The 27,324-nt window shown below is 46.4% G+C and overlaps 1 protein-coding gene across 8 annotated transcripts in view; it reads right to left on the reverse strand.

The window, feature by feature from the left end:
* Positions 1 to 2,995: 2,995 nt before the first annotated feature.
* The window catches only part of cspg5a (chondroitin sulfate proteoglycan 5a), a 30,380-nt gene continuing 6,051 nt past the window's right edge, over positions 2,996 to 27,324 (reverse strand). The window contains exons 2-7 of one of the 8 annotated variants that reach the window (XM_056444928.1): positions 22,936 to 23,929; positions 14,946 to 15,134; positions 10,399 to 10,477; positions 7,727 to 7,783; positions 6,086 to 6,187; positions 4,617 to 4,706 (exon numbers count right to left, since the gene is read on the reverse strand). In XM_056444928.1, coding sequence (XP_056300903.1) covers positions 6,101 to 6,187; positions 7,727 to 7,783; positions 10,399 to 10,477; positions 14,946 to 15,134; positions 22,936 to 23,929 — 1,406 coding nt within the window. In that variant the 3' untranslated portion in view covers positions 4,617 to 4,706; positions 6,086 to 6,100. Of the gene's footprint in view, positions 4,707 to 6,085; positions 6,188 to 7,726; positions 7,784 to 10,320; positions 10,478 to 14,945; positions 15,135 to 22,935; positions 23,930 to 27,324 lie in introns of all 8 variants that reach the window. The other 7 variants (XM_056444925.1, XM_056444924.1, XM_056444927.1 and 4 more) reach the window with 7 other exon arrangements.

A 27,324-nucleotide genomic window follows, 5' to 3' on the forward strand; every position in this document is an offset into this window, starting at 1 on the left:
CACAAACACACACACACACACACACACACACACACTGAAAGGGGGTTAACGGGTCCTTCTCCTCTGAGGGCTCAGGTGTGACGTCCACCTTGTTGCTCATCGGCTCTCTGGTTCTCTTCTAATCACCATTCACCAGATGCGCTGTGATGTCCTTGACCTTGACCTCTGACCTTGGCCTCCCTCTCTCATAAAAGCCCCGCCCACCCTGCACGAATAATTAAAGAAGCTTTATCTGGTTCTCTTGATCTCTCTCTCCCAGGGAGAACCTTTCGTCCTCAGCAGGAGAGTGACGGAGCAGTTCTGCATCAGAAGACAGGAACACTCCGATCCAAACACTTATTGGGAAGAGACTAATTTTGAAGTGTGACATAATATTCAGTCATTTTTAGTTTTGTTTTCACACTCGAAATGTAAAAAAACAAACACTGTGACAGCTTCTGGTGCCCGACGGGGTTACAACACTGAAACTTAGAGATGTCTGTATCTGCCAGATGACAGGAAGGAGATGAAGCCGTGATGTCTCCCATCACTTGATTGAAAGCTGACATCAAAGATGGAGGCGAAATAAAATGTGTCTCGCATTTAAAAAATAATTAATTATGCAGCTCGCTTCACTCGGGCCACCGCGTCGCTCTCAGGGGGACGACGGCACCTCCCCCACCCTGCTGTCGGTGATGTAGTGCCCACTTGTTGCCATGGCGTCCACTGGTACTTCTAGCCTCGCTCGTTTCAATTCAGAGGACCCTCCTTTGGTGTGTGTGTGTGTGTGTGTGTGTGTGTGTGTGTGTGTGTGTGTGTGTGTGGGGGGGGGGTGTTTGAGCATGTGCAGTCATGTGCTACTGCATGTGCCAACTTCCACAAGTGTGTGTTTGTGAGTCTGTGTGTGTGTGTGTGTGTGTGTGGAGAGAGAGAGGAGAGCGTGAGAGAGAGAGAAGGAGCAAGAGAGAGAGAGAGAGGGAGGAGGGGTGTGTGAAAGAGAGAGAGAGGGAGGGAGGGAGCAAGAGAGAGGGGGGCGTAAGAGAGAGAGGGAGGGAGGAGGGAGAGAGAGAGAAAGAGAGGGAGCAGGGGTGTGTGAAAGAGAGAGAGAGAGAGGGAGGAGGGTGTGTGAAAGAGAGAGAGAGGGAGGGAGTGAGAGAGGGGGGACGTGAGAGAGAAAGAGAGAGAGAAATAAAAGAGGGTGGTAATCACTGTTACTGCTGTTTTCTCAGTTTCCTATTCCTAAGTCTTTTCTTCTGGGGGCTACTAAAATACTCTCCTCCCCCCCCCTCCACCCCTCTCCTCTTTATTTATTTGAAGAAAGAGAAGTGCACCCAGACCTTCCCCCCACCCTCCATCCATCAGCAGCCCTCACAATAACTTTGGTTAACCCGTTGCTTTTCTCAGTGATCCAAAGGAGAAACCCGACAAAGGGCCAGAAACACTGAGCGTGTGTGTGTGTGTGTGTGTGTGTGTGTGTGTGTGTGCGTGTGTTGTTGCACTTCTCTCCTTGTGGGAACCAATTTCAGTTGTATTCTTTTGGAGTGAGGACATGTTGTGAAGGTTAGAATTAGAGCTGCAGGCTTACTCCAGATACTTAAGGACTGGACTCGTAAAACATGTACTTGATAAAATATACTTAGTTACTTTCTACCACTGCGTTGTCATTTTAAGGTCCCCATAAAGATGTCGTCGTTTCACGCGAGTGGGAATTCAACCTTTTCAGTTGGAGTGGTTCATGTTCTTGTCACACGGAGTTCCTAAAAACAAATAAATTAATAAAAGATCTGTTTTCAGTTTGTGCTGTAAATCACTCTGAAGGCACTTAGCTGTGTATGCGTGTGCGTGCGTGTGCGTGTGCGTGTGTGTGCGTGTGTGTGTGAGGCAGGAAACATGCAGAAGCAGCAGGCCGGTACCCGGTGTCATGATTCATGTGCTGTGAAGGCGATTCTCTACCAGCATGAGATGGAGATACTCGGTCACATCATCGTACATCAGAGACACATATTTAAGAGTCTTTGACCTTTGACCTCTGCCCGTCTGCATGTAAAGTTTACATGGATTGTTTTTTGGGGTTAAAAAAAACATGTAATTCCTGCTGGTTTTGGTTTATTCATAATTTGACACGTGTTGCTGGACCTTTGTAGAAAAACACACAAATACAAATACCAGGAGTAACTTCTTCCAGGAACTGTTGAGTGTTCTCATGCGTTTTGTGTTTTTTAAATAAAATAAAATGTGTGTAGTTGCAACACATTTTGTGGCCCTATTGGTTAACTCTAAAAAGGACAGCGTGTCGGATAGAGTGGCATCTTAAATAAACCCTTCGCTCACTCCTCGCTCTTCAAGACGGCTCAGAGGCCATCCATCCCATAATAACACCACTGTGGGAGCAAAGGAAGGTTTTTCAACTCACGTTACCGCGGCTTCACGAGCGTGTCAGAGAACTACGGTGGCCTTGAGGTAACACAAAAGTCGCTCTCCAGAGCCAGAGCTTAGTTTGTCCATTCTGGGCCACTGTAGAAACGTGGCGGTGCAGCATGGAGGAGGCCTGATCCCTGTGTACTGGAGGTATGAAGGGTTCCTTTTAAGGTGATTTTTAGATGATTATACACTAATATGAACAAAGTTATGAATATTATATTCCATTACTCCTTGTAGATCCACCAAAAGTGATGAGTTAGACAAAAATCATCAGTTACAAGATTTTCATCAACGCTAATGAAGAGGATCAAATAAATGGTTCAAATACAGCAGGAAATATGAGGTTTTTGTATTTGAGGTCAGTTTTTAGACAATTTTAATACACGAATGAATTCCATATTCATCGTTTCAATCCTTTTATTGTGTAGTTGTTATCTTGGGACCTAGGGGTGTGTGTGTGTGTGTGTGTGTGTGAGCAGGGAGGCACGTTTTTGACAAGGAAGTAAGAAGCTGCGTTCAAAGCCATGCAGAGTGTCGGAGTTCATTGGGGATGAAAGGGGAGGCGCCGCTGAGGAAAACACAGGATCCAAAGAGGTCATGTTAAAAAGGTTTATTTCAACAACTGTCTGAATCTCGTTTTGTTTTATTCTCTGTTCAAAGTCCCCAAAAAAGTACAAAAAAAACCCAACAAAAGAAAACAAGTACATCAAAGGATTAGAAATCACATCAATGAAAACCAAGACACATTGTGTTTCTTCTTTTGTAAATCAATCCGAGGAATTATTTTTTTTCTCCAATATTTATACATACTCACTGGATTAGTCAGACAAACATCAAAACCTCTCAGTAGCTTTATCTTTTCTTTTTTTCTTTCTTTACAATGACGTTTTACGTACGTTTTAAACTTCTGTATGATTTCTTTCTTTTTACAAAATACACCAATGCAGGCAAGGGAAGGTGTGTGTGTGTGTGTGTGTGTGTGTGTGGGTGTGGGTGTGTGTGTGTTTGTGTACAGATACGCATGTCTATGTTTTCATCTTTTCACTGTATGTGTGTGTGTGTGTGTGTGTGTGCGCAGGTAAGAGGGATAAGGGATTAGAGTGACAGCAACAAGGGGAAAAGGGGCGTGAGTGGATGTTAGAGGACGTTGCAAGGTGGCGGCGGGGTGAGGCTAGGCTCAGGAGGGGGGCGGGGGGTAGTGGTCGCGGCGGTGGCGGTGGTGGTGTACGTTTATTTATTTATTTTTGCAGCAGCCCGAGGCCATTTGGTGGCAGTGTTGCCATGTTGGAGACGGTTGCAGACCAGTGTTGGTGGGCTGGTAAGTTGGCAGGCTGGTTGGTTGGTAGGTTGGCTGGTTGGTTGGTTGGTAAGTTAGTTGCTTGGCTGGTTGGCAGGTTGGTTGGTTGGTTGGTTGGCAGGTTGGTTGGTTGGTTGGTAGGTTGGTATGTTGGTTGCTTGCTTGCTTGACTATTTAGTTGGTAGGTTGGTTGGTTGGTTGGTTGGTTGGTTGGTTGGTTGCTTGACTGGTTGTTTGGTTGGTTGCTTGGCTGGTTGGTAGGTTGGTTGCTTGACTGGTTGATTGGTTAGTAGGTTGGTTGCTTGACTGGTTGGTTGGTAGGTTGGTTGCTTGGCTGGTTGGTTGGTAGGTTGGTTTCTTGGCTGGTTGGTTGGTAGGTTGGTTGCTTGTCTGGTTGGTTGGTAGGTTGGTTGCTTGGCTGGTTGGTTGGTAGGTTGGTTGCTTGACTGGTTGATTGGTAGGTTGATTGGTTAGTAGGTTGGTTGCTTGACTGGTTGGTTGGTAGGTTGGTTGCTTGGCTGGTTGGTTGGTAGGTTGGTTGCTTGGCTGGTTGGTTGGTAGGTTGGTTGCTTGACTGGTTGATTGGTAGGTTGATTGGTTAGTAGGTTGGTTGCTTGACTGGTTGGTTGGTTGGTTGGTAGGTTGGTTGCTTGGCTGGTTGGTTGGTAGGTTGGTTGCTTGGCTGGTTGGTTGGTTTCTTGGCTGGTTGGTTGGTTGACCCGTGAGGCTCAACCGGCAGTGGGCGGAGAGCAGGGAGGGGTTTAGGGAGACTCCCGTTGCCGCCGCACCTTTTGTCGTTTTTCAGTGTTGTGTTGTCGGTTGGGGTTGTTGTATTTTGTTTTCACATCATGTTGTTCTGCAGTGAGTTTACCTCCGAGGAGTTGTCCTCGCCCAGGACCTTGTGGTTCTCGTGTTTGGGGGTCAGGGAGTTGTGGATGTTGAGAGAGTCGTCCTCCTTGGGCTGGGCCTTCACCGGGTCCTCCAGCTTGTTCTGGGAATTAGGATCGTCCTACCCGGGGGAGGGGGAGGGCAGAGAGTACAGTTAGAACCACAACAACACTTTCATCTTCAGGTGCAACTTTGAACCCGCCAATTGGTGGAGAACGTTACTTCAAGTCCTGTGCATTGGGTTTTCTGGCCAACCATCCCAATGGTTTTGCTCATGACTATGTTCATCTTGGTTAAAGGCAAAAACAGCCTTTCAGTCCCATTAAGACTATTCTGCAGCTCGCAGTTTACGTCCAATCCCAACATTCAAAGGACCACACCAGTGTATCCGTGCTAGTTCTACGCCGCCATGTTTCCTATTTTCTCTGACTTTTGTGCAGAGGAGATAACCGTCGTGGATTATATTACGGTAACCAGCGATCCGATAACACGGCCACGCCCACTGGCATGCAGAACAGGTTACATATGATCCTATTTACGACAAGCTGCATACATGACGCCGCCTTTTACTTGACGGTGAACCATTTACGATGCACGCTTTCACGGTTTTAAATAAGCGCGTCTGTTATTAGATCATCCATACGCAGGTAGCTATTGGTTTCCATTCATTTGTGTGAGTGTGCTAAAAGGGTTAAAACACTGGTGTGATCCTTTAGAGACTCCCGTAATGCCATCACATATTTAACTCAATCAAGTGGCAGCTTTCTCTTTGTTGCTTGAAGCCAAACCAGCGTCAGTAGACGCCTCTTCGGCGGTTTCATGCTCGACTGGAATGTTACGTTGGGTTGAGGAGACAGTGAGGTGAGCTGCATGAGCGACCCCCCCCCCCCCCCACACACACACACACCCAAACCCTCCTCTTTCAGGCAACCCAGGGAAGCACATGCACATCCACATGCCAGACCCTCCCATAGGGTAATGATCGCTCATGCAGGACTCCTCGTCTCGTCTCCTCGTCTCCTCATCCAATGCATCTTCCCAAAAACAAACAAAAACAAAGAGAGAAATAAACTCTCCACCCCGGGTACCACCGTCATACATACCCAAGCAGTCGCTGAAGGGGGAGGGAAAGGGACGGGGAGGGGAGTACATGTATTTTTAAAAAAGCAACGTGTTTTTCTTCTTCTTTTTAAAGAGCTCAATCCAATCCATCTGAATTTAATTAAGGTCAGAGGGAAGGAATTGATCGCGGGGTCCGTTTCAGCTCGTTTTATTTTCCAGCCTCTTATCCCCATTAATATTGCACGGCACCATCGACCCGAGGCAACCTGGGGCGCCCGGCACACACACACACACACACACACACACACACACACACACACTCTCACACACACACACACACCCTGAGGCCTTTGCCATTAACAAACACACCCAAATTGAATGTTTTTTTTTCGGCGTTGGAAATTCAAAAAGGCACTTTCAGGAAGGAAGAGCATTTACCCGCTGGCTGCCGGCCTAGATAGTAACTTCGGGCAGGACGTGTGGATTCGTCACTTCCATGGTTACGGGGTAGGGCCCCTCTGTCCTCCCGTCAGCGTGAAACTGGAAAATGTTTTGTTGTTGTTGTCGTTTGTTGGATTTTCATCGTTGTGCATGGGTGGAGGGTAGGTGGGGGGGGGGGGGGGGCGGGCGGTGTGTGGGAGGCACAGAGTTACGAGGACTTTAGAGCGGGTGTCAATTTGTGGAAGGGGGAGTAGGAACAGAGATTTAAAAAAACAGATTTTTGACGATGATGATGATGATGATGATGGAGGCACATGGACAGTTCCTAGTGTCCTTTGGTCTATTTTAGTGGGCGGGGGAGAGCGGGGGTTTTTGCTTTAGTGGAATACTTAATCAACAGAAGCTTTTTGGATTCATACCAGAAGAGAAAATATACTTCATTATTTAATATAATTGGCTTAATAAATATAATATGAATCGGTATTCTCCTTGCAGCTGATTAAATGTGGTTATAATTTACATTATTTTAGAGTCAGTGCACCAGCGTGTCTGTTAGCTTCAGTCGGGTGGATACACTTCCTGTTAAAATATTTGTATTGGCCGGGGCGTGCGTGTGTGTGTGTGTGTGTGTGTGTGTGTGTGTGTGTGTGTGTGTGTGTGTTGAAGACAGCCGGCCTGCGCTGCTCTCTCCACGCGTGTGTTTACACACTGGTTTGTGATTTGTTTGTGTTTACTCACTGGCTCTTTTCTCCGAGTCTATACGCAGCACGCGTCTACATTTGTATGTTTGCATCTCGTGTGCGTGTTTGTCTTCAAGTGGAAGGGCAGAGGAGACGAGGAGGCGAGGAGGCGAGGGGGGCAGGATTTATGCAGCACGGCATTCGTCTGTTTCCAGATAATATAAACGAGTATTATTGTAATGATCCCTCCTCTGAATACTCTAAAACTTGCTCCTCTGGAAAGTCTTCCTCACACACTGAATGTCACACTGTGATCTCTGTTAAGTGCTCAGAAAAGACTGAGAGCAACTTTTAGGAAATGTAATCGCTCTTGTCGGGTCCGTAACGTTCTGTTCTCACGAAAAACACGAAGAACCATGGGAACCTGTTTTTATTCATAATTAAAAGGGACGATTTAATGTATAATTCTACTTCCTGTCGGCAGCTTTTTGGCAAATTCAGTCTCGCTGAGCAGAGTCGGTCCGAGAGCAGATTCAGTCGATGGAAAATTAAATCGTCTTGGAAAGCCCCGGGCCGGCGCCGCCCGGTCAATTCACTTGGCGTGTAGAATTTATTTAGGATCGACGGAACACGAGTCCGTTTAGTTTGCGTTGTTTTGATGCAGAGGAAAACAGACTCGGAGGGATGCTCGAGGGTTGAGGGTTCACTCCACCACAGCGGATGAAACACACCGTGGTCTGTAACTGCAGGGTTGCTGTTCAGAATCGACTGGTGTGTGTGTGTGTGTGTGTGTGTGTGATGTCTCCTGACTTTTGATATGTTTTTCCATTTTTTTGGTGGGAGGGGTAGGAGTCAGGTGGTGATTGACAGGGCCACAGTAACAATGAGAGAGCTGTTTGGGTATAGGTGAGAGAAGGGGGGGGGGGGGGCTAACTGACATTTGGGATTTTGGTCTTACCTCACAGTCGGACTCCTCTTTGGTCTTACACTCCCAGGTGTATCTGCTCATGGTTTTCTGAGGGGAGGGGGATGGGGCAAAGGGTTATACTCCTCAAAACCATACAAGGCATCCTCAGAGAAAGACAGGCAGAAAGAGAGAGGGGGGGGAGAGGGAGGGAGAGGGGAGAGAGGGGGGAGAGAAAAAGACAGAGGGGAGAGAGTGACAGATAAAAAGAGAGAGGGGGAGAGTGAGAGAGAAAAACAGAGCGGGGAATAAAAAGAGAGAGAGAGTGAGAGTGGGAGAGGGAGGGGGAGAGAGAGTGAGAGATAAAAAGAAAGAGAGGAGGAGATAGAGAGGGGAAGAGGAAGAGAGGGAGAGAGAGAGGAGGGGATAGAGTGAGGGAGATATGGAGAGAGAGAGAGAAAGAGGGAGACAGAGAGGAGGAGAGAGGGAGAGACTGATCGAAGTGGACGGAGAGAGAGAGAAAGAGAGAGGGAAAGACAGAGAGGGAGAGAGAGGGAGACAGAGGAAGAGACTGATCGAAGTGGACCGAGAGAGAAAGAAGACGAGTGGAAGACGATGCAGAGAATTTGAGAAGCGAGAAAGAAGAGGTGTACAGGAAGAGGTAGAAGCAGACAGATACAATAGACGAGAGAGAGAGAGTGTTGGAGAAACCAGACTTCCTCTCAGACGTGATGCTCCTCTCACAGACTCTCTGGGGCTGTGATTCAGGCGGGTTATGAGTTCGGAGGTGAACTGAGGTTATTGATTTATTGGCGGGTGGATTGGTTTCTGTCTGAAGTGAGTTGTAACAGGTGTTAGGAAGTGAACCCGGGCTGAATAGTAGTCGTAAATCCTTTTTTGTTCTGAGGCCTCATCAATCTGCTCATCAACACTGAATCCCTCTCCAATCCATTGAGGTTCAGCTAAGTGTGTGTGAGGTGGTTCATCTCTGACGTGGTCGTCCGTAGAAAAGGTGGAAACTCTTCAGAACTTTTACACATTTTACTTTTTGATGGACCGCTTTGTTACAGATGCCGGAGGTCCAGATTCATCCTCTCAGTATGAGCAGACTGGAGGATTGACATGAAGCGGTAAACATAGAGGACGAGAGCCGAACTTAAGTTGCTCAGAGGATCAATGTTGACCTTTGAAATGGATTTTACGACACACTGAGAATAACAGTGTGCATAACTTGACCAGGGAACCTTCAGGTGTGCTGAGAACAAACCAAAAGTGTTGAACATTACTATTCAGTCCGGTGGGAGGAGGCGGGCTGGAGGGAAGTGACACGTGGAGTTAGGAAGTTGTTGTTTTTATATTGTTGTTAGGAGGTGATGATGGATTTTTAATGACTTTCAATGATTTCTTGTCTCTCAGAGTCGTGAACATGTATTTTTTCGAGGGAGCGGTTACAATGAGAGAGCGAGGCCTCTAAAAGTAATGAAAATGTCAAACGGTTGAAACAGGATGAGAGTTACAGAGAAACGACCGGTTGAGCTACTGATGGAGTTGTTAGAGGGTGGTACCGCATCCTAAAAAACACTGTGACAACACCCCCCCACCCCCAACCCCCCCATGACAGCGTAGCCGCTACTATCTACCCATGCGCCCTGTCGGCTCAGTGCTGCCACCTGCAGGCCGCCTCGGGGAGGGGAGGAGGGGGGGAATGGGAGAGGGGGAAGGGGAGGAGGGGGGGTTGCATCTCAGATGTTTATCCTGATAACCCCCTGACCGTTTCTCAAAAATATCCCACACCGTTAGCTTACCTGTGTGTGGCCCCAATCCTCCCCCCCCCCTCCCCCCTAGAAGACAGAATTTACAATTGTTTCGACCAATCATGGCAGTTCTCTCTCCCCCCCCCCCCCCCCATGTCAGGATAAACAGGATGAACAGGTAAAGCAGACATTCAGTCATAAAAGTCCAGATTTGCAAAAAAAATAGCAAAGCACAGCTTGTAGCGGCTGACGTGACCACCGGCAGGCGCGTGTCAACGACGGATCGGGAACGCCGTGTGACACAGGATGCAAGAGGTGATCAGAGAGAGAGAGCAGGTTAGAAAGAGACCGGGTGGTGGTGGCGGGGGGGTCGCAGCAAAGGATTGTGGGAGTTTTTCTCTGTGAGAACCATCCAGAATTGCTCAATTTAACCTCTAGCTGATGTATGTATTTATATTTATAAGCATGATTTGTAGCAAATTGGCTCGTATGCAGTGATTTGGACTATCCCGATAAAATATATGAAAGTATTTAAAGATTTATGGCTTTAAAAAGTTCTCTGACGGAATAAAAAAACAGTCGAAATTGATAAAATATAATTGTTCGTGCACACTGTAATTATTTTCTTTCTCATCCCCTCGGATTTGTTTTTTAGCCATTCGAGAAAAAACTCCCCCCCCCCCATCCTTGGTCGCACTTGGAAGCCCCCCGGACCCCCCTGTACTCCTTAGCTTCACACACCTAGGAGTGTCTGAGAATACCCATGCCCATGCATTTGGAGGGTGGGAGGGTGTGTTAGAGGGGGAGTCATGGGGCATCGTGCAGGGTTTGGAGCGGGAGGAGGGAGGGGGATGCAGAAAAAAAGGGGTGAGAGAGAGGCGAGAACCACGTTACCTGACAGATAATGTTATCATAGTAAGCCAATGCACGGGCATGAGGGACGTTAGGAGGGGTGTCGCACAGTTTCCTTACATTTGGGTGGGAGCCCTCAGCGATGGTGGACAGCGAGAAATTATCATTGTGCTGCTCCGAGGAAGGCCGGTACTTACTGCTGGGTGACGGAGGATAAGAGAGGAGGAGGGGGTGAAGGGATGGGAGGAATGTACAATATGATTTGGGGGTCACAAAAAAGAGTTTGAAGGAAAGGGAGAAAGAGATTGTTTGAGGGGGGGGTGGAGGATATAGAGATGTGGAGAAATTAAGAGGAAGAGATACGTTTTGGAAATAGAGAGAGAGGGAAGAAAGAAATGTGAAGTACAGAGATAACACGGGAAGAAGAGAATAACAGGGAATTGGACAAGAGGAGGGATCACGCACAAGAGTATCAGAAAAGATGATAAGAGTGAATCCAAGGGGAGGAAAGGGAAGGCGGAGCCACGTAAATGACATCACACAGGAGGTGATTCACGAGGAGAGAGAAGGAGAAAAGATGGAGCAAACGGAGCAAGAGAAAGGACAAATTTAGGGGAAAAGATCACATTGTCGACAGGGAATTGGACAAAAGAAAAAAAAGAAGGGGGAGGGGAGAAAAGAAAAAAAAAGCAAAGAAGCAGCATTAGTTACAGAAGTTAGAAAATAAACATTTTATCTGTGATGCAACAAACTGAGGATCAAACCAGCGGCAGATTTGGGTTTCCTGGTCCTCCAGAGAGACTAAACTTACTTAAACCTGAGACTTTAAACTCACGTTTCACTCACGCCCATCCTGCTGTGACACGGAGACACCAGGGGGCCACTCCTCTGGTTGTATAGAAGTCAATGCTTCATGTGTTGAAGCTGCATTCTCTCTCCTGACCACCAGGGGGCGACTCCTCTGGTTGTATAGAAGTCTATATACATTCTTCAATAGAGCATGATGTCATCATTTCGTACACTATGGTAATTTAGATTCAAATAGACCATAATCGGACCCTATGAGACGGCATAGATCCTATCTGCCTGATGGATCATCGAGGTCTGGGTCGTGGAATTCCTGCTACCGACGACGCCACTGTCCTGTTGAGACTCCGCCCACTGTTGAGACTCCGCCCACTCCGCCTCTCTACCGCCATCTGCCTGATGGATCGTGGAGGTCTCCATCGTGGAATATGCCTACTATGAACTATTCATCCACTCTGTCATATTCATTGAATGTATTTTAACTCTAAATCTGTCCTTCTGGTCACATTACATCTATTGTTCTGTCCATCCTGGAGAGGGATCCTCCTCTGTTGCTCTCCTGAAGGTTTCTTCTCTTTTTCCCCCTGAAGGGTTATTTGGGAGTTTTTCCTGGTCCGATGTGAGGTTTTGGGGCAGGGATGTCTATGTGTACAGATTGTAAAGCACTCCGAGACAAATTAGTAATTTGTGAAATTGGGCTCTACAAATAAACTGAATTGAATTGAATAAAGCAGGGGATGATTTAGGGGCGGGGCTACAAGGTGATTGACTGGTCTCTGCATTCAAAAGATGGAAACCTCCATTCATTGTTTTTTTCCCACCTCTCCTCTCTCCTCTCCTCTCCTATCTCCTCTCTCCTCTCCCCTATTCTCTCCTCTCCTCTCCTCTCCTCTCTCTCTCCTCTCTCCTCTCTCTCTCTCCTCTCCTCTCCTCTCCTCTCTCCTCTCCTCTCCTCTCTCCTCTCTCTCTCTCTCTCCTCTCTCCTCTCTCCTCTCTCCTCTCCTCTGCACTCTCTCCTCTCCTCTTCACTCTCCTCTCTCCTCTCTCCACTCTCCTCTCCACTCTCCTCTCCCCTATTCTCTCCTCTCCTCTCTCCTCTCCTCTCCTCTCCTCTCCTCTCTCCTCTCTCCTCTCTCTCTCCTCTCCCTCCTCTCCTCTCTCCTCTCCTCTCCTCCTCTCTCCTCTCTCCTCTCTCCTCTCCTCTCCTCTCTCCTCTCTCCTCTCTCTCTCTCCTCCCTCCTCTCCTCTCTCCTCTCCTCTCCTCTCTCCTCTCCTCTCCTCTCCACTCTCCTCTCCTCTCTCCTCTCCACTCTCCTCTCTCCTCTCCTCTCTCCTCTCCTCTCCCCTATCCTCTCCTCTCTCCTCTCTGACCAGCGTGTTTGATTGCGACTGCAGCAGAGAAACTCTGCGACTGCGATTAACCGCAGCAGATGGGGGTGTGTGGGAGTCTCATGTATTCACACACACACACACACACACACACACACACACACACACACACACACACACACACACACACACACACACACACACACACACACACACACACACACACCGTCCTCAGAATGTGTCACGCTGAGAATTCTTCCCTCTGCAACGACCCTCTTGTTCCTCTCTCTCTCTCTCTCTCTTTCTTTCACTTTCTGCCTCTCCCCTCCTGCAACAGTTTCTCCCTCACTCCCCCCTCCTCCCCCGTTTCATCCTGCCCTCCTTTTTTTATGCCCTCTCATCTGTCACCCTCCTCATTTCTCCATTCGGATTTCTCTTAGCCGACCACTTGATGAGGCCGTGTCGTCTCTTTTATGCTGCACCCTGCTGCCGCTACGCACACAATCACACACACACACACACACACACGCACGCACACACACACACACACACCCCTCAGGTCACACAGCTGTATGTAGGTCAACTCCACCTCCCCCTGTTTCTCCCTCTCTCCCTCCCTCCTCCCCCCCTCCTGTTCAGACTGCCCTACTTTCAGCTGGATCCGGAGTACCAATGACATCATCCTTTTCTCCTTTTTTCCCTCCAATTTCTGCTACTGACTGCACTGCTTTTCCTCGCCACCATCCACACACACACACACACACACAAATGAGGGATTTTCATGGTTCTTCAAAAGGTTCACGAGTCAAGGTTCCTGCACTTTCTGACAAAAAAACATTTGATAGAATTAAAATATCAAACACATGACAATTCATTAAATGAATTTTCTTCAGGATTAAGTTTTCACCTCAACATTTTACTCTGCATAATATCTCCATCTCATATCATCATGTGTGTCTATTTTTTGAGACCGATAAGACACATTTCTTAAAAACAAGTTAATTAAGAATAATTACCTGATATCGACTCAAAATCTCAAAATGTGATTATTTGTATTACAAATTGTAATAATCCCCAAAACTCATTAATGCAGCACAGCAACTGGGTGTCGATCAGAAGGTGGCAGAGCGCAGAGGAAGAGTGATATTTTAATCCAATGTCAAGCTCCAGGTATCTCATTAAACTAAATGATCCGTGTGCGTTAGACAACCTTTATGCAATTGGATTTTTTTGTGTGCAGATTTTCGTGCCTTACTTTTTATATTTAGAGTCGAAAGTGCAGGTGGAGAGAAAATTAAATATTTTGGAGGATTTCATACTTTGCTTAAAGGATTCTCCTGAACCGTGTCGGCGATGAGGAACATTGTCTCGAGAGGGATCTGGAGGCCTTTTAAGGTCCTGCGTGGAATCACTTCATCAAATCATCAACAACAAGGACCTTGAATGCATCTGAAACATCTCAGCGGACCCCTTTCCTGACGTTTCTTCCTCTCCCCTTAATCTGTTCCGTCAACTGATTTTCTGCCAGCTGCTCGCCATCAGCTCTCCCTCCCTCCCTCCCTCCCTCCTTCCTCGTCTCCTCCTGCATTCCTCCATTGTCTTCCACAGATCCCTCCTATCCCCTCTTCCTCACTCAGACTGTTTCTATCTCGTTTCTTTGTTGTCCATCCCCCTCCCCCTACTTCATCCGCTAGGCTAACCATGCGGCGTAGCTAAGCTACAGCTAGCTACAGTTAGCTTGCTCTTTAATGTTAAGACTAACCAGCTAACGCGATCTATGGTACTAATTTATGTATCAAGATTAATTAAATGTGTATAAATAACGATTGCAAGAGAAATTCAAGGCCAACTAGCTGACTTTAACCTCAGCTAACCTTAGCGACAATATGTCGCGTGGATTGGACGTCAGTTGCTTCGTAAATTAAGCTGATTAAGTAATTTGCGAACATTAAGCTAGTGAGTATCATGGAGCCAATAATCAAAATTAAAATAAAGGACATTGTAGTTACACCTTTTCCCTAATGTTCGCACGTATCAAATAGGAACACAGATTTATTGGAGATTAAATATAAATAATTTTGAATTTAAAGCTGCTCGAGGGAGGATTTGCAGGAATACACACGACTACAAAATAAATACAGAGCAAACTGACATGCCGTAGTAGAGCAGTGATTCCCAACCCGTGAAAATATATAAAAATAAATACTTATTTTTTTGTTTTAATAAAAATTGGGATGCTCGTAAACTACTGGATACTTTCCCCTCTGTAGAATTGCCGACGTATCTTTTAAAACCCCCAAAAATGAATCCACTACCTGCGGGACACATCGAGTCTCACTTTGAGTATTTCTTTGATGAATAACGTGCTACTTCGTGGGAAAGAAAGACATGACCTAAACTAGGGAGTAAGAGCCGAAGATTCATCCCTTAAACTATGACAAAATAACCGTATATCTTGCTTTTTCGGTGTGAACGGGAGAGAATAAAAGTCCCCTTCAATAGATGCAGAGCTCGACTCGGCCCAGACTCACCTGCGCTTGCGCAGCTTATTGTTCTCCGTCTTGAGCACATGGAGCTTCTTGGCGAAGCAGACGACGATCATGAAGAGCAGCAGCACCACCAGAGCCGAGGCGCCCACGGCCAGACACATCACCTGGAACTCCGTCACCACCGACTCGCAGCGCGCGCCCTTGTGCCAGATGTAGTCCTGGGTGTTACATCTGCAGGAGGAGGAGGAGGGGGAGGAGGAGGAGGAGGTGGTGGAGGAGGAGAAGACGAGCAAGAAGAAGATGAAGATGAGTAAGAAGATTAAGAAGGAGATGAGGAAGAAGAAGAAGACGAGGAACAAGAAGATGAGTAAGAAGAAGAGGAAGGAGATTAGGAAGTAGATGAGGAAGAAGAAGAAGATGAGGAACAAGAAGAAGATGAGGAAGAAGAAAAAGAGGAAGAAGATGAGGAATAAGACGAAGACATGGAAAAAGAAGAAAACAAGGAAGAAGACGAGGGAGAAGAAGAAGAACAAGACGAGGAAGAAGAAGAAGACAAGTAAGAAGGGGAAGAGGAAGAAGACGAGGAAGAAGAAGACAAGGAAGAAAAAGAAGAAGACAAGGAAGAAGAAGAAGACAAGGAAAAAAAAGAAGAAGACAAGGAAGAAAGAAGAAGAAGAAGACAAGGAATAAAAAGAAGAAGAAGACAAGGAAGAAGAAGAAGAAGAAGACAAGGAAGAAAAAGAAGAAGAAGACAAGGAAGAAAAAGAAGAAGAAGACAAGGAAGAAGAAGAAGAAGACAAGGAAGAAAAAGAAGAAGAAGAAGACAAGGAAGAAGAAGAAGAAGAAGACAAGGAAGAAAAAGAAGAAGAAGACAAGGAAGAAGAAGAAGAAGAAGACAAGGAAGAAAAAGAAGAAGAAGACAAGGAAGAAAAAGAAGAAGAAGACAAGGAAGAAGAAGAAGAAGACAAGGAAGAAAAAGAAGAAGAAGACAAGGAAGAAGAAGAAGACAAGGAAGAAAAAGAAGAAGAAGACAAGGAATAAAAAGAAGAAGAAGACAAGGAAGAAGAAGAAGAAGACAAGGAAGAAGAAGAAGAAGACAAGGAAGAAGAAGAAGAAGAAGACAAGGAAGAAAAGAAGAAGAAGACAAGGAAGAAAAAGAAGAAGAAGACAAGGAAGAAGAAGAAGAAGACAAGGAAGAAAAAGAAGAAGAAGACAAGGAAGAAGACGAAGAAGAAGACTAGGAAGAAGAAGAAGAAGAAGACGAAGAAGAAGAAGAAGAAGAAGACAAGGAAGAAGAAGAAGAAGAAGAAGAAGACAAGGAAGAAGAAGAAGAAGACAAGGAAGAAGAAGAAGAAGACAAGGAAGAAAAAGAAGAAGAAGACAAGGAAGAAGAAGAAGAGGATGGAAAATGGGAGGTGTGAAATTGAGCAGAAAGAAAAACAAAACAAAAGAATAAATGTTGAGTTGATTAAAACCAGACGACTCGTTTCCCATGTCTCCGTCTTCAAGGTGCCGGCGGCCTCCACGCGCTCAACATGCAGGATCTCCTCTCTGCTCCGGATTATATCAAAATCACTTTGGTGTGCAAGTCTTCAAAAATCCCCAAACGTTAAATGTTTCACAACATGTGACGTAATCGGTCCTCGTTGTTCTCGGCCGCCGCAGGAGAGCGTCTCAAAGGGGGCGGCGGCGTGTTGTGAGACCGGGAATAGAACGTGAAAATGGGGAGAGAAAAGAAAAAGAACCCGGGGGGCTTTTTCAAGGAACACCAACACACACACACACACACACTCACACACTCACACACACACACTCAGTCAAACATCATCATACATGACATAAGATCTTACACAATGCAAATGGGTGTGCATGTGGGGATGTAAATTATAGGCACATATGTGGATGCACACACACACACACACACACACACACATGCGCACACACATACACACACACACACACACACACACACACACACACACACACACACACACACACACACACACACACACACACACACCTACACACACGCACACACAGCCGGCCATCCGCTGGTTAGAGTACGGCGTCCTCCCGGGGACACGGAGGCAGATGGCGTTGTGTTCGGAGCGTTTGGCGTTCGGAACGTGCAAATCTATTTCCGACCGCTCAAACGAGACCCTCGAAGAACCAGGACAAAATATTTAATAGATTTTGTGTTTGAGTAATTTAACACACACATCCCCCCCCTCCCCCCTGGGAAAATCTTCGCCTTTGCTGAGCTCCAGTGATAAACTTGTTATATATATTTTTACAACATTTTTATATAAAAAGAAACATCTGCAGATCATAACAAATGACAAAGCAATGAATTGTTCCCCTGCCCTCTATTTTGGGACGCGGTGCCAGAACACAGCGAGGAGGCAGCGTCAAGTGGACGGGGATGCGTCCTCGCGTGCTACACGGGCTCCTCTTCTCGTCTCCTTCACTTCAATCCTTCACGCCTTTTTAAAATTTTTAATATTTGTCCAGCTGACGAGAAATTTCTCGCAACGAGCCGGGAGACATTTTGAGTGTGGGCACATGTGAGAAAAACAGAGAGAGAGAGAGAGAGAGATGGAGGCACAGAGAGAGAGAGAGAGAGAGAGAGAGAGAGATGGTTGATGCCCGATATCACATTTTCAAGGAGACTTCGATGCATCAACCTCCTGTGCGAAGGAGAGGTTTATGTAAGTGGGAGATGGAGGGAGGAATGAAAAGAGAATAAATAAAAGAGGCGAGCGAGGATGCACCGGTCGTCGTGGCAACCCGGCCCGACGCGTCCTCGTCCTCAGCCGTCCACGGGGACACGGTCGCGGCTGTAGCTCCAATTTCTTTTCTTCCTCTCCCTCTCTCCCTCCCTCCCTCCCTCCCTCTCGTCATCTCTTTCCTTGTTCACCTCCCCATCTTTTCCTCCTTGCTGCACTTTTGCACAGCGCCTCCAGCTGAATTGTGTCTCTCCTTTCAGTTTGTGCAACAAATTTTCTTCTTCTTCTCCTTCTCTCTCTCTCTCTCTCTTTTTCTCTCTAATATTGCACAAACAAGCATCCAACGCCTGATATATTAGATTCATCTCTTTGAGCCTGAGGTTTCCCGAGCAGATGTCTTCCTGCTGATAGCCTTGACTGTCACGACACCGGGTCGTTTATATTATTCATCCGCAGCTGAAAATAGTCAAAGAGTTGCGGTTGGTAAAAACAATTTTTGGGTTCTGGTCTTTTTTTTGTCGGACAATAATAATAAAAAACAAAACCCAGAATAACTTTGGCCTTATCTTTTACGATTTAGGAACAAAGTCACGAGAGGAAAACAGCTTGAAGGATTTCCCTCCTCTTTTGGGGACGAAATCCCCTCCGACCGTCTGGCTGAGAGCGTCGCTCCCCCCCCCCCCTCTCCTCTATGAAACCTCCCGCATGTCCAACAGGCCTTCCCATTGTGTCCCACCGCAGAGTTTTTTCTTTTCTTCCATCATTATCTCCATCGCCGCAGCCGGCACGTATCGCGTGTCGCAGCCCGGCAGGAATAAACCGGAATTAGCCACGAGACAAAAAAGCTGACAAATCCTTTCAGTATTTACCTGATTAGAGGAAACCCGCCGGGGAGAGGAAGAGGGGGGGGGGATGGAAGGGAGTCTTTAATTAGACTTAGAGGAGCAGGTGGGGCTGTGGCCCTCTAATAAGACCCCCTGCTGGTATTGATGAAGAGTAATGGGGCTGATGAAAAGGCCAATTTAAGACGCCAGTCAGTTGGAAACTGAATATACAGATTTCTCTGCAGTCAATAATGCTGCCGGAAGTTAGACTACGTTACATTTTAATCAATTTAAATTGTTCAGCAAATAAAAAAAGCTTTAGATCTCTTATCCACTACCGTCAAAAACAAGTTAAGTTAATTTAACTCAAGCCACAAACTTTTCCCCCCAAAACCTATTTCACTAGTTTCGTCGCCTAAACTTAAACTAATTAATTTTCTCATAATCTTTTCTCGCTACTTCCTGTAAGGACGGAGGTTTATTTTGAAAATGACCGTTTGTCTGTAGACGAGCGGAAACCGCTGCATTCGTCTATTAAAATAAACCCCGCGTCCCCCGAGAGAACTAACAACACCATAAACCACGAGCTCTAATTCCCGGTTATTCCCGATGTGGCCAACGACCTTCAGCCGGGAAAATAGAATTTAAAGAGTCAGTTTGTACATCGGAACAGATTTGGTTGATTAGATTAAAGTTAGGTGGACAAAGATAATATTTTCGTGGGTCGATCAAAACGAAATCTGTCCATTTGATTGGAATCCTTCAAAATAAGAGGATTGGCTCTCGTTTGTGGTGCAGTTCTGGCCTTAAATAAATCTAGAAATAAAATCCACACAAACATTATTGTGATTAAATAAATGTACAAATCCAAATGGCAGGTGATTCTAATGTAATGGTAAATTATTGTTATGGAATGGAAAGCTGCCGCTTTAAGCTCGCCACTCCCTTTTGTATATGTCGATTAAACCGGCTCTTTCAAAATAAGAGCGTTAAAAACATTTAGAGGAATTTGACTAGGACAAAGAGTGAGCTGGTCCAGAAGAGCTTTGAAGCCCCGCCCACATAAAGATCTATTAAAAGAATTATCTCTTTGTTTACGTGTGTGTGTGTGTGTGTGTGTGCGTGTACATGTGTGTGTGTGTGTGTGTGTGCAGTGAACTCAATATTTCTAAAGCAAGTTGAACTAATTTGTGCGAGTGTATGTGCGTGACAACAATTGAATACATTACGTCAGACTGGACTACCTTTGGCAAAAACAGACTGTGTGTGTGTGTGTGTGTGTGTGTGTGTGTGTGTGTGTGTGTGTGTGTGTGTGTGTGTGTGTGTGTGTGTGTGCGTGCATGTCTTTTGTCCCGAAACCTCCTCCACGGTCGTAAATCTGTGTGTTTGACCTCTGGACCGATTCCACGACCTCTTTGAATTGGAACTGATCCCAATACACACATAATCCGACGTGTGTGTGTTTTGTGTGTATATATATGTGTGTATGCAAGTTCTTACATAAATGTGTTTCCATGATGTGGTCATGAAATCTAAAATGGATATAAACTGCAGTTAGTGCTCAAAGCTTCCCTTAATTACATCAAGCTGCAGGACACACACACACACACACACACACACCAGTACACTGGACCTGGCTCTCCCGGGCCGTTTCCATGCTGGCAAGCGTTTTAAGGTTCTGACTCATTCTCTCGCTCGGTTTCTCTTCCACGCCGAACTCTTTTCTCTCTTTCTTTTATTTCCTGTTGACAGCTTCGTGCTCTTTTGTTTCTCTGTTGTTTTACTTTCTTTATCTCTCAATATCTGACAACCTGGTCTCTGGGCCTCTCTTTTCAGACACACTCGTCCCCGTTTTCTCATCTGTTTTCTCCGAATGTGTTCCCCTCGTCCTGCAGGGGAGGAGGAGGAGGAGGAGGAGGCGATTTACGACGTTAACCCCTTCAGATACCATTAGTCGGCGGGGGGGGGGGGGGGGGAGGCACGAAGATAGCTTCGTGAAATAAATACGCCGGTGTCAATGAAAGTTCAACAATTAAAAATCACAAAATAAGAGCGGTTAAAAAAAAGGTGTTTTTTGTCTCTTTAAAATAACATCCAATAATAAATGGTGATTTTACAGGTATTGAAATGATCATTAATCATGTTTACATATATTTAGCCATGCTAATGATGTTGTTTTATCCTCTGCTTGTGTAATGTGACATTATTAGTGAATAAACGATATATTGCATCATAGATGTGAACGATTACGTTCATTATCATACGGTGATTCTAATACGTCCAACGAAATCCACTCCTACGTGTTCCGTGTAGTCGCGAAGGAGGATGATAAAAGAGTGACGCGCTCCACGGAGGTCGGAGGTCAAAAGAAAGGAGTCGCCTGAACCCGGGCCAAGTCGTTTTCCTGCGAAGACGGAAGTTTATTTTGAAAATATTGCGTTTCGAGAGCTGAAATCGAAACATGCAAAAACAAGAGTGTTAACTTTTCATAAGATATCGTGTGAATCTATTTATAAACCATCTATTAACCGCTTGACCGTTTACAAACAAAATATCGACCGCTAACGAAGTGTTAAATATATCATTTCGAAGATAAAACATTAAAATGTGTGCAAAAAGAAATTGTTTAATTTTTTTTACATTTCTAATGAAAGTAAACATCGTTAATGACCGTTTCGTTGTTGTTAACAGTAAAATATGAAATATTATAAAAAACTCTACTCGCTGAGTCCTTTAAGACAAACACACATATCTTAAAACAGGTGCACACACACACACACACATACTCGTCTGTGCCAGCGCTCCATTGACCCACATTGCCTCTCAGCCTCTCTTCAGCCTCATGATTCACTCTCAGGAGCTTCATCACAGCTAAGATCTGCTGACTGAGGCCCAAAATCTGCCCTAAATATCTGGATCATGGTGTCCATTTAGCAAGAGTTATTGTGCTGTGTGTGTGTGTGTGTGTGTGGGCATTTTGTAAATAAGACTTTTGGAAACAGAAAAGTTCACTGGAAATTCTATATAAAACACACATTATTGAAGGATTCTCTTTCCACGTGAATGAGGTGAACATTCAAACTAATATAGTAGTCAGGTTTGAATATGCACATGATGGAGACGGGGAGGGGGGGGGTAGTTTCACGGGGTCGGTGGGAGGTTGAGTCGTGATGCTGCATCCTGTGACCTTGAAGCTTCAGGAGGTCACAGGATCATAAATGTCTGTGGCACTGTTTACTAATACATCTGGGCTGTCTAGAAGTGTGTGTGTGTGTGTGTGTGTGTTTGTGAGAGAGAGAGAGTGTGTGTGTGTGTGTGTGTGTGTGTGTGGGCCACCGCGCTTACATTTGCATGTCAATCTGTGCAGCTGTTGGCTAATTGGAAGTCTCCTCTCACTGATTGGTGGTTTCATCCCTTCCTGATTACGGGGACGTGTGAGATGTGAAACCTGTGATTATGGGATGGAAACGTGCACAAAAATGAAAACATTGTCATTTAATAAAACTGCCGTTAAAACGTGCTTCTTTTTTCATTGTGTTGATCTTCATGCCTCTTGTAGAGTTTCTCCTGTATGGATGTTTAGCATCAGTACAAAATGGCCGCTGTAGACAGAAACGTTGTTGTTGTTGTTGTTGTTGTCAAGACTTGCCATATTGGCGCCGGTTTTCGGTACCCAACCCTGGTCGCGTCGCTCTCTCTCGTAACGTGCGTCCGTGTGTACGGTTTGCAGAACAACGGGGAACATCGAGTCCAAACGGAGCACGACCGAGGCCGCGGCCTCAGAACACGTCCTCGTAAAACTCTCTCGTTAAAGAGCGATAACAATCTGGTTTCTCGAGCTCTTCCGCATGTTCCCGAGCAGCGGAGCGGAGAACACAACGACAATAACTCCAGCTCCTCGCGCATCGGGTGACGTGACTTATTTTTACTTTGCATACTGGCGTCTGGCTGCTCCTAGGACCCTTCGCCGATGCTGCAGAATATGATTACCGTTGATTACACGACCCCCATGACGCCCGACGTAGCTGCAGGGCTTCGGTTTGTAAAAAGTTTGGAAAACATTTACAAAGTTTTTCTTTGGCTTTATCTTTATTCATCTTTGTTTTTACTGAGCGGAGTTATTTTAAACACAACCGTAAAGTTTTTCCCTAAAAAATCAACAACAAAAATCTATAACTATAACTATTTTAATAGCCGCTGTGAGACTGTTGGCATGAGGACATGTGCCGTTTTGATCCTCCAGTTCCCATCATGCTTTGGGTGATAGGTTAGCGTCGTGTTGTCATGGAGATAAGTGAGTTCGCTGTGAGCTACAGGTATACATTCCTCTCGCCCGAATATCTTTAATTTGACGTTTTTGGTGAATCGGACCAATGAGAAGTCGCTTGATGAGGGAGGAGGATATTTTTTAGTCAGATTTAGATAGATAAGTGCAACTTGGAGGACGTGCAATGCATTCTGGGTGTTTGTGTTGCGTCCTACCTGCAGAAGACCCCCATGCCCTCCATCAGGTAACACTGGCCCCCGTTGAAGCAGAAGTTGGGCAGCGTGTCGCATGGCGAGCGGCAACTTCCGTTCCCCACCTGGAACCCCGCGCGGCACCCGCCCATCCCGTCCGACCCGTCCACCGGCGAGGCCGCCGCGGGAGGAGGAGGAGGAGGAGCCGCCGCGGGGCCCTTCGGTGCCGGAGGTCCGACGTCGGGGCCCGGGGCCCGAGGCTTGGGTCGAGACCCGGCGGAGAGGCGGAGGTCGTCGTCGCTCTCGTGGGCGTCCGTCGTGGTGCTGTAGGTGAACTCGTCGGCGGTGGGGGACGCGCCGTCCTCGTAAGGGGTGAGGTAGTCGTAGCTGCCCGGCATCGCCCAGGAGGTCGAGTCGCCTCCCTGCAGCTCGTGGGCCAGCGATGAAGGAGAGGGCGGGGCCAGGTCGAGGCCACGGCCCCGAGAAGAGGGGTCGAAGAAGTCCACGTGGAGGACGTCGGGGGAGGCGGGGTTGGTGGCGGCGGTGGGCTGAGCGGCGGCGGCGGCGGCGGCGGCGGTGAAGAGGTCGTCCATGTCAAAGACGGCCGTGTCCTCGGCGTGGATCCACGGCGGGTCGGTGTGCGGCGAACGCTCCTCCTCTTCCTCCTCCTCCGCCACCACCTCCTCCTCGCTCTGCGCGACCTCGCCGCCGGGCAGCAGGTGCTCCGTCTCGGCCGAGTCGGGGCTCAGCTGGGGCGGGGCCGCCACGCCCGCTTCCTCCAACGGGCGAACCGTCGCGTCGCCGAACATGCCGCTGCTCTGCTCGTCCTCCTCGCTGGCGCGGGGGGTCGGGCCCGCCGCCGCCGCCGGCGGCTCGGGGGCCGCGGTGGCGGGACCGGCCGAGCTGCTCATCCCGGTTACCGCGGCGATGACCGCGACAGGGCCCTCCTCCTCGCTAAGCAGGGAGGTGACGTTGGCCACGCTGTCCGGCTCCGTGACGTTGGTGCCGACAACATTTCCTACAAACACAAAGAAAATACAGTTTATTAATAGAAATAGAGCGACAAGGAATCAGTATATTCTCATTATATATATATGGTATATTTATAACAATATAACATCTATCACTATTTCTGAGAAATCTGTTTGCAGATGCATGAGAATACAAATATTGTTTCTCCTCTCATCAACACAGCGGTGAGAGAACTTTAATGAGGTGGAAACGTCTTCACTTGGAAAAGCAGACAAACAGTTTTTATCGATCAGCTCGGGTGCTTCTCTCTCTCCAATCAGCTTCATGTTAACTTTTGTATTTCCTCAATGTTGTTGATTCACATACATTTGTCACTTCTGTTATTATTCTTTGTCTTTTATTTGGAGGATAGTTTTGGAACGACAGTTCACATCATTTGGGTGCTTTGGGGGTGAAAACAGGAAGTGATATTTTGACACAGACACAACTTGGTGCCATTAAAATTATTCAGAATGAGATAATAGTTCCTTTGAGCCATTGATGACAACCATGGGTGGATTATATGGAAACCTGTTGATTTAGAGCCTGTTTTCTCAATGATTTCAAGGCAGATTAATTGATATTCTTGTGTAAATCACATTTTACATGAGATTAAATTTTTTGTAATCCGTGCAGCCGGCAGTAAAGAAAAAATAAAATGCTGATCCTGCAGAAACCACGACGTCAGAGGATGCAGCAGCCATCGAGGGGTTGAACATTTACAAAAAATAAAGAATTATGTTTATTCACTCATATCTCATACTGTATAATGTATCCAGCCTCTTGCTTCAAAACAACGGCGGTCCACGGACACGCCACGACCTCGCGAGTCCCTCTGCATCATGTGACGGACACGGAGGCGTGATTGGCCGCGTCCTCGACCTCCGGGTCGATTACTTCATCCGAGGCTCGGCTCGTTGAGTCATGCAAAGAGCCGCTCCCTGGATTAGAGGAATAATACGGTAATGTATTGAACGCCGAGGAGCTGGGATTACGGATTAAGGGGTCGGAGAGGGGGGGATTTGGGAGATTTTGGGGGTGCCCGGCGGGTGGGGTGGGGGGGGGCGTCTCGCCGGCCGTAAGAGAGCTTTAAATATGAGAAGATGACGGAGACTGTTCATCGTGAAGCAGTTTTTTTTCTGAGCCCGGTTAACTTCGAAACACCAACCTAATCCGTCCGTCTCTCTATATATACTACCGTTCAAAAGTTTGGGGTCACTTAGAAATGTCTTTATTTTTCAAAGAAAAGCACTGTTTTTTCAATAAAGATAACATTAATCAAAAATACACACTATACATTGTTAATGTGGTAAATGACTATTCTAGGTGGAAACGTCTGGTTTCTAATTAAATATCTCCAGAGGTGTATAGAGGCCCATTTCCATCAACGATCACTCCAGTGTTCTAATGGTACATTGTGTTTGCTAATCGCCTTAGAAGACTAATGTCTGATTAGAAAACCCTTGTGCAATTATGTTAGCACAGCTGAAAACAGTTATGCTGGTGATATAAGCTATACAACTGGCCTTCCTTTGAGCTTGAAGTTTGAAGAACAAAATTAATACTTCAAATATTAATCATTATTTATAACCTTGTCAATGTCTTGACTATATTTTCTATTCAATTTTCAATTCATTTGTTAAATAAAAGTGAGTTTTCATGGAAGACACGAAATTGTCTGGATGACCCCAAACTTTTGAACGGTAGTGTATACACATACACACACATATATATACAAAACTCAAATATCCTATCTCTAAATATTAGAATATCATGAAAAAGTATACTAGTAGGGTATTAAACAAATCACTTGAATTGTCTAATTAACTAAACACTCCTGCAGGGGTTCCCTGAGCCTTGACAAACACTCAGTTATATACAGTATATATACGAGACATAAATAAGTGAAAAGGGGAGTAAAAGACGAGTATTCCTGTGGTTGTTGAAAACTGGTTGAAAAGAAGGAACCCTCCATCTTTCTGATGTTCTCCTCAACAAAAGCGTCCCATAAACTCCAGATGGAGCGTCATCGTCATGAGTCAACTTTAAAAAAAAAACTGAAACAAACAGACGAAGATCCTCGTCGAGATCTTGGCTCAGCCTCCCTTTTTCCATTTTAAAACAAATTGTTTCCGCCCTGGACCGCAGATAATGAAATACTTCTGCTGCTGCGCTCTGATGTCACAGCGCCCTTGCGCAAGGCTCGTTTCTTTCGGCTTTCTTTCGCTCGTGTTTACTCGAGTTGTGACGACGTGCGAATATAAAGCGGGACTGCGCCGACGCAGAGGATGCACGATCGCTCCCGTCTTCCGACACCGATCGATGGATATTCCTGATGGATGCATGTCGTGGTTTCATCAATAAATACATAAATAAAACGTTGTCATTCGCCGAGAGCCCTCGGCAGGTGCGGGGCCTCGTCTTTGAAGCCGGGGTCGTTCTGGGGCTAAATCCTCCCGGCAGTCCCACAATCCACTGCTGTTAAACACATCAGCTGAGCTGAGATAATAGGCCAAAACCACACACACACACACACACATAACAGGCTTTACTATAACCACACATGAGGAGAGAGACAGAGGAGAGAGACAGAGGAGAGAGACGGAGGAGAGAGACGGAAGAGAGAGACGGAGGAGAGAGACGGAGGAGAGAGACAGAGGAGAGAGACGGAGGAGAGAGACGGAGGAGAGAGACGGAGGAGAGAGACGGAGGAGAGAGACGGAGGAGAGAGACAGAGGAGAGAGACGGAGGAGAGAGACGGAGGAGAGAGACAGAGGAGAGAGACGGAGGAGAGAGACGATGCGGGGAAGAAACAAAACTTTCAGGACTCAACTCGGGGTCGTTCCCTCTTGTTTCGTGCAAATTAAAGAGATTTTTAAGGGCGCGTAAAGTGCTGACCGAGCAAAAAACCCACAACCGGCAGAGTCCCCCCCCCCTCCCCCGGTTTAGAGCCACAGACCTGGCACCCGAGACGGGGTCGGGGTCGGGTCGAGTCCGCGTGAGACAAAACTGTTGGAATAAAAAGGTCCTTGTTTGGTTTTCCTCCCACTTAACCAGAAATAATCAAACAGTATTACATAAGAGGATTCCTCTGTTTACAGTCGTGAGTCTGTGTGTGTGTGTGTGTGTGTGTGTGTGTGTGTGTGTGTGTGTGTGTGTGTGTGGTGATTCTTTTGTGCAAATGAATAAACACAAAAAACATCTGATGATGTCACTGGATGAAGAAATGCTGCACGAAGAAAACAAGAAGAAGAATCGTCAATATTCCACCAAATAAGTAACCGTGGAATGGAAGAAGTTTTTGATCTGGACCGATCAAAAAACTAGAGGGATCAAAGATTACTGCACACACACACACACACACACACACACACACACAAAATGACTGTGGCCGAACTCAGC

The sequence above is a fragment of the Pseudoliparis swirei genome, chromosome 22 (assembly GCF_029220125.1).
Source record: "Pseudoliparis swirei isolate HS2019 ecotype Mariana Trench chromosome 22, NWPU_hadal_v1, whole genome shotgun sequence".
NCBI lineage: Eukaryota > Metazoa > Chordata > Actinopteri > Perciformes > Liparidae > Pseudoliparis > Pseudoliparis swirei.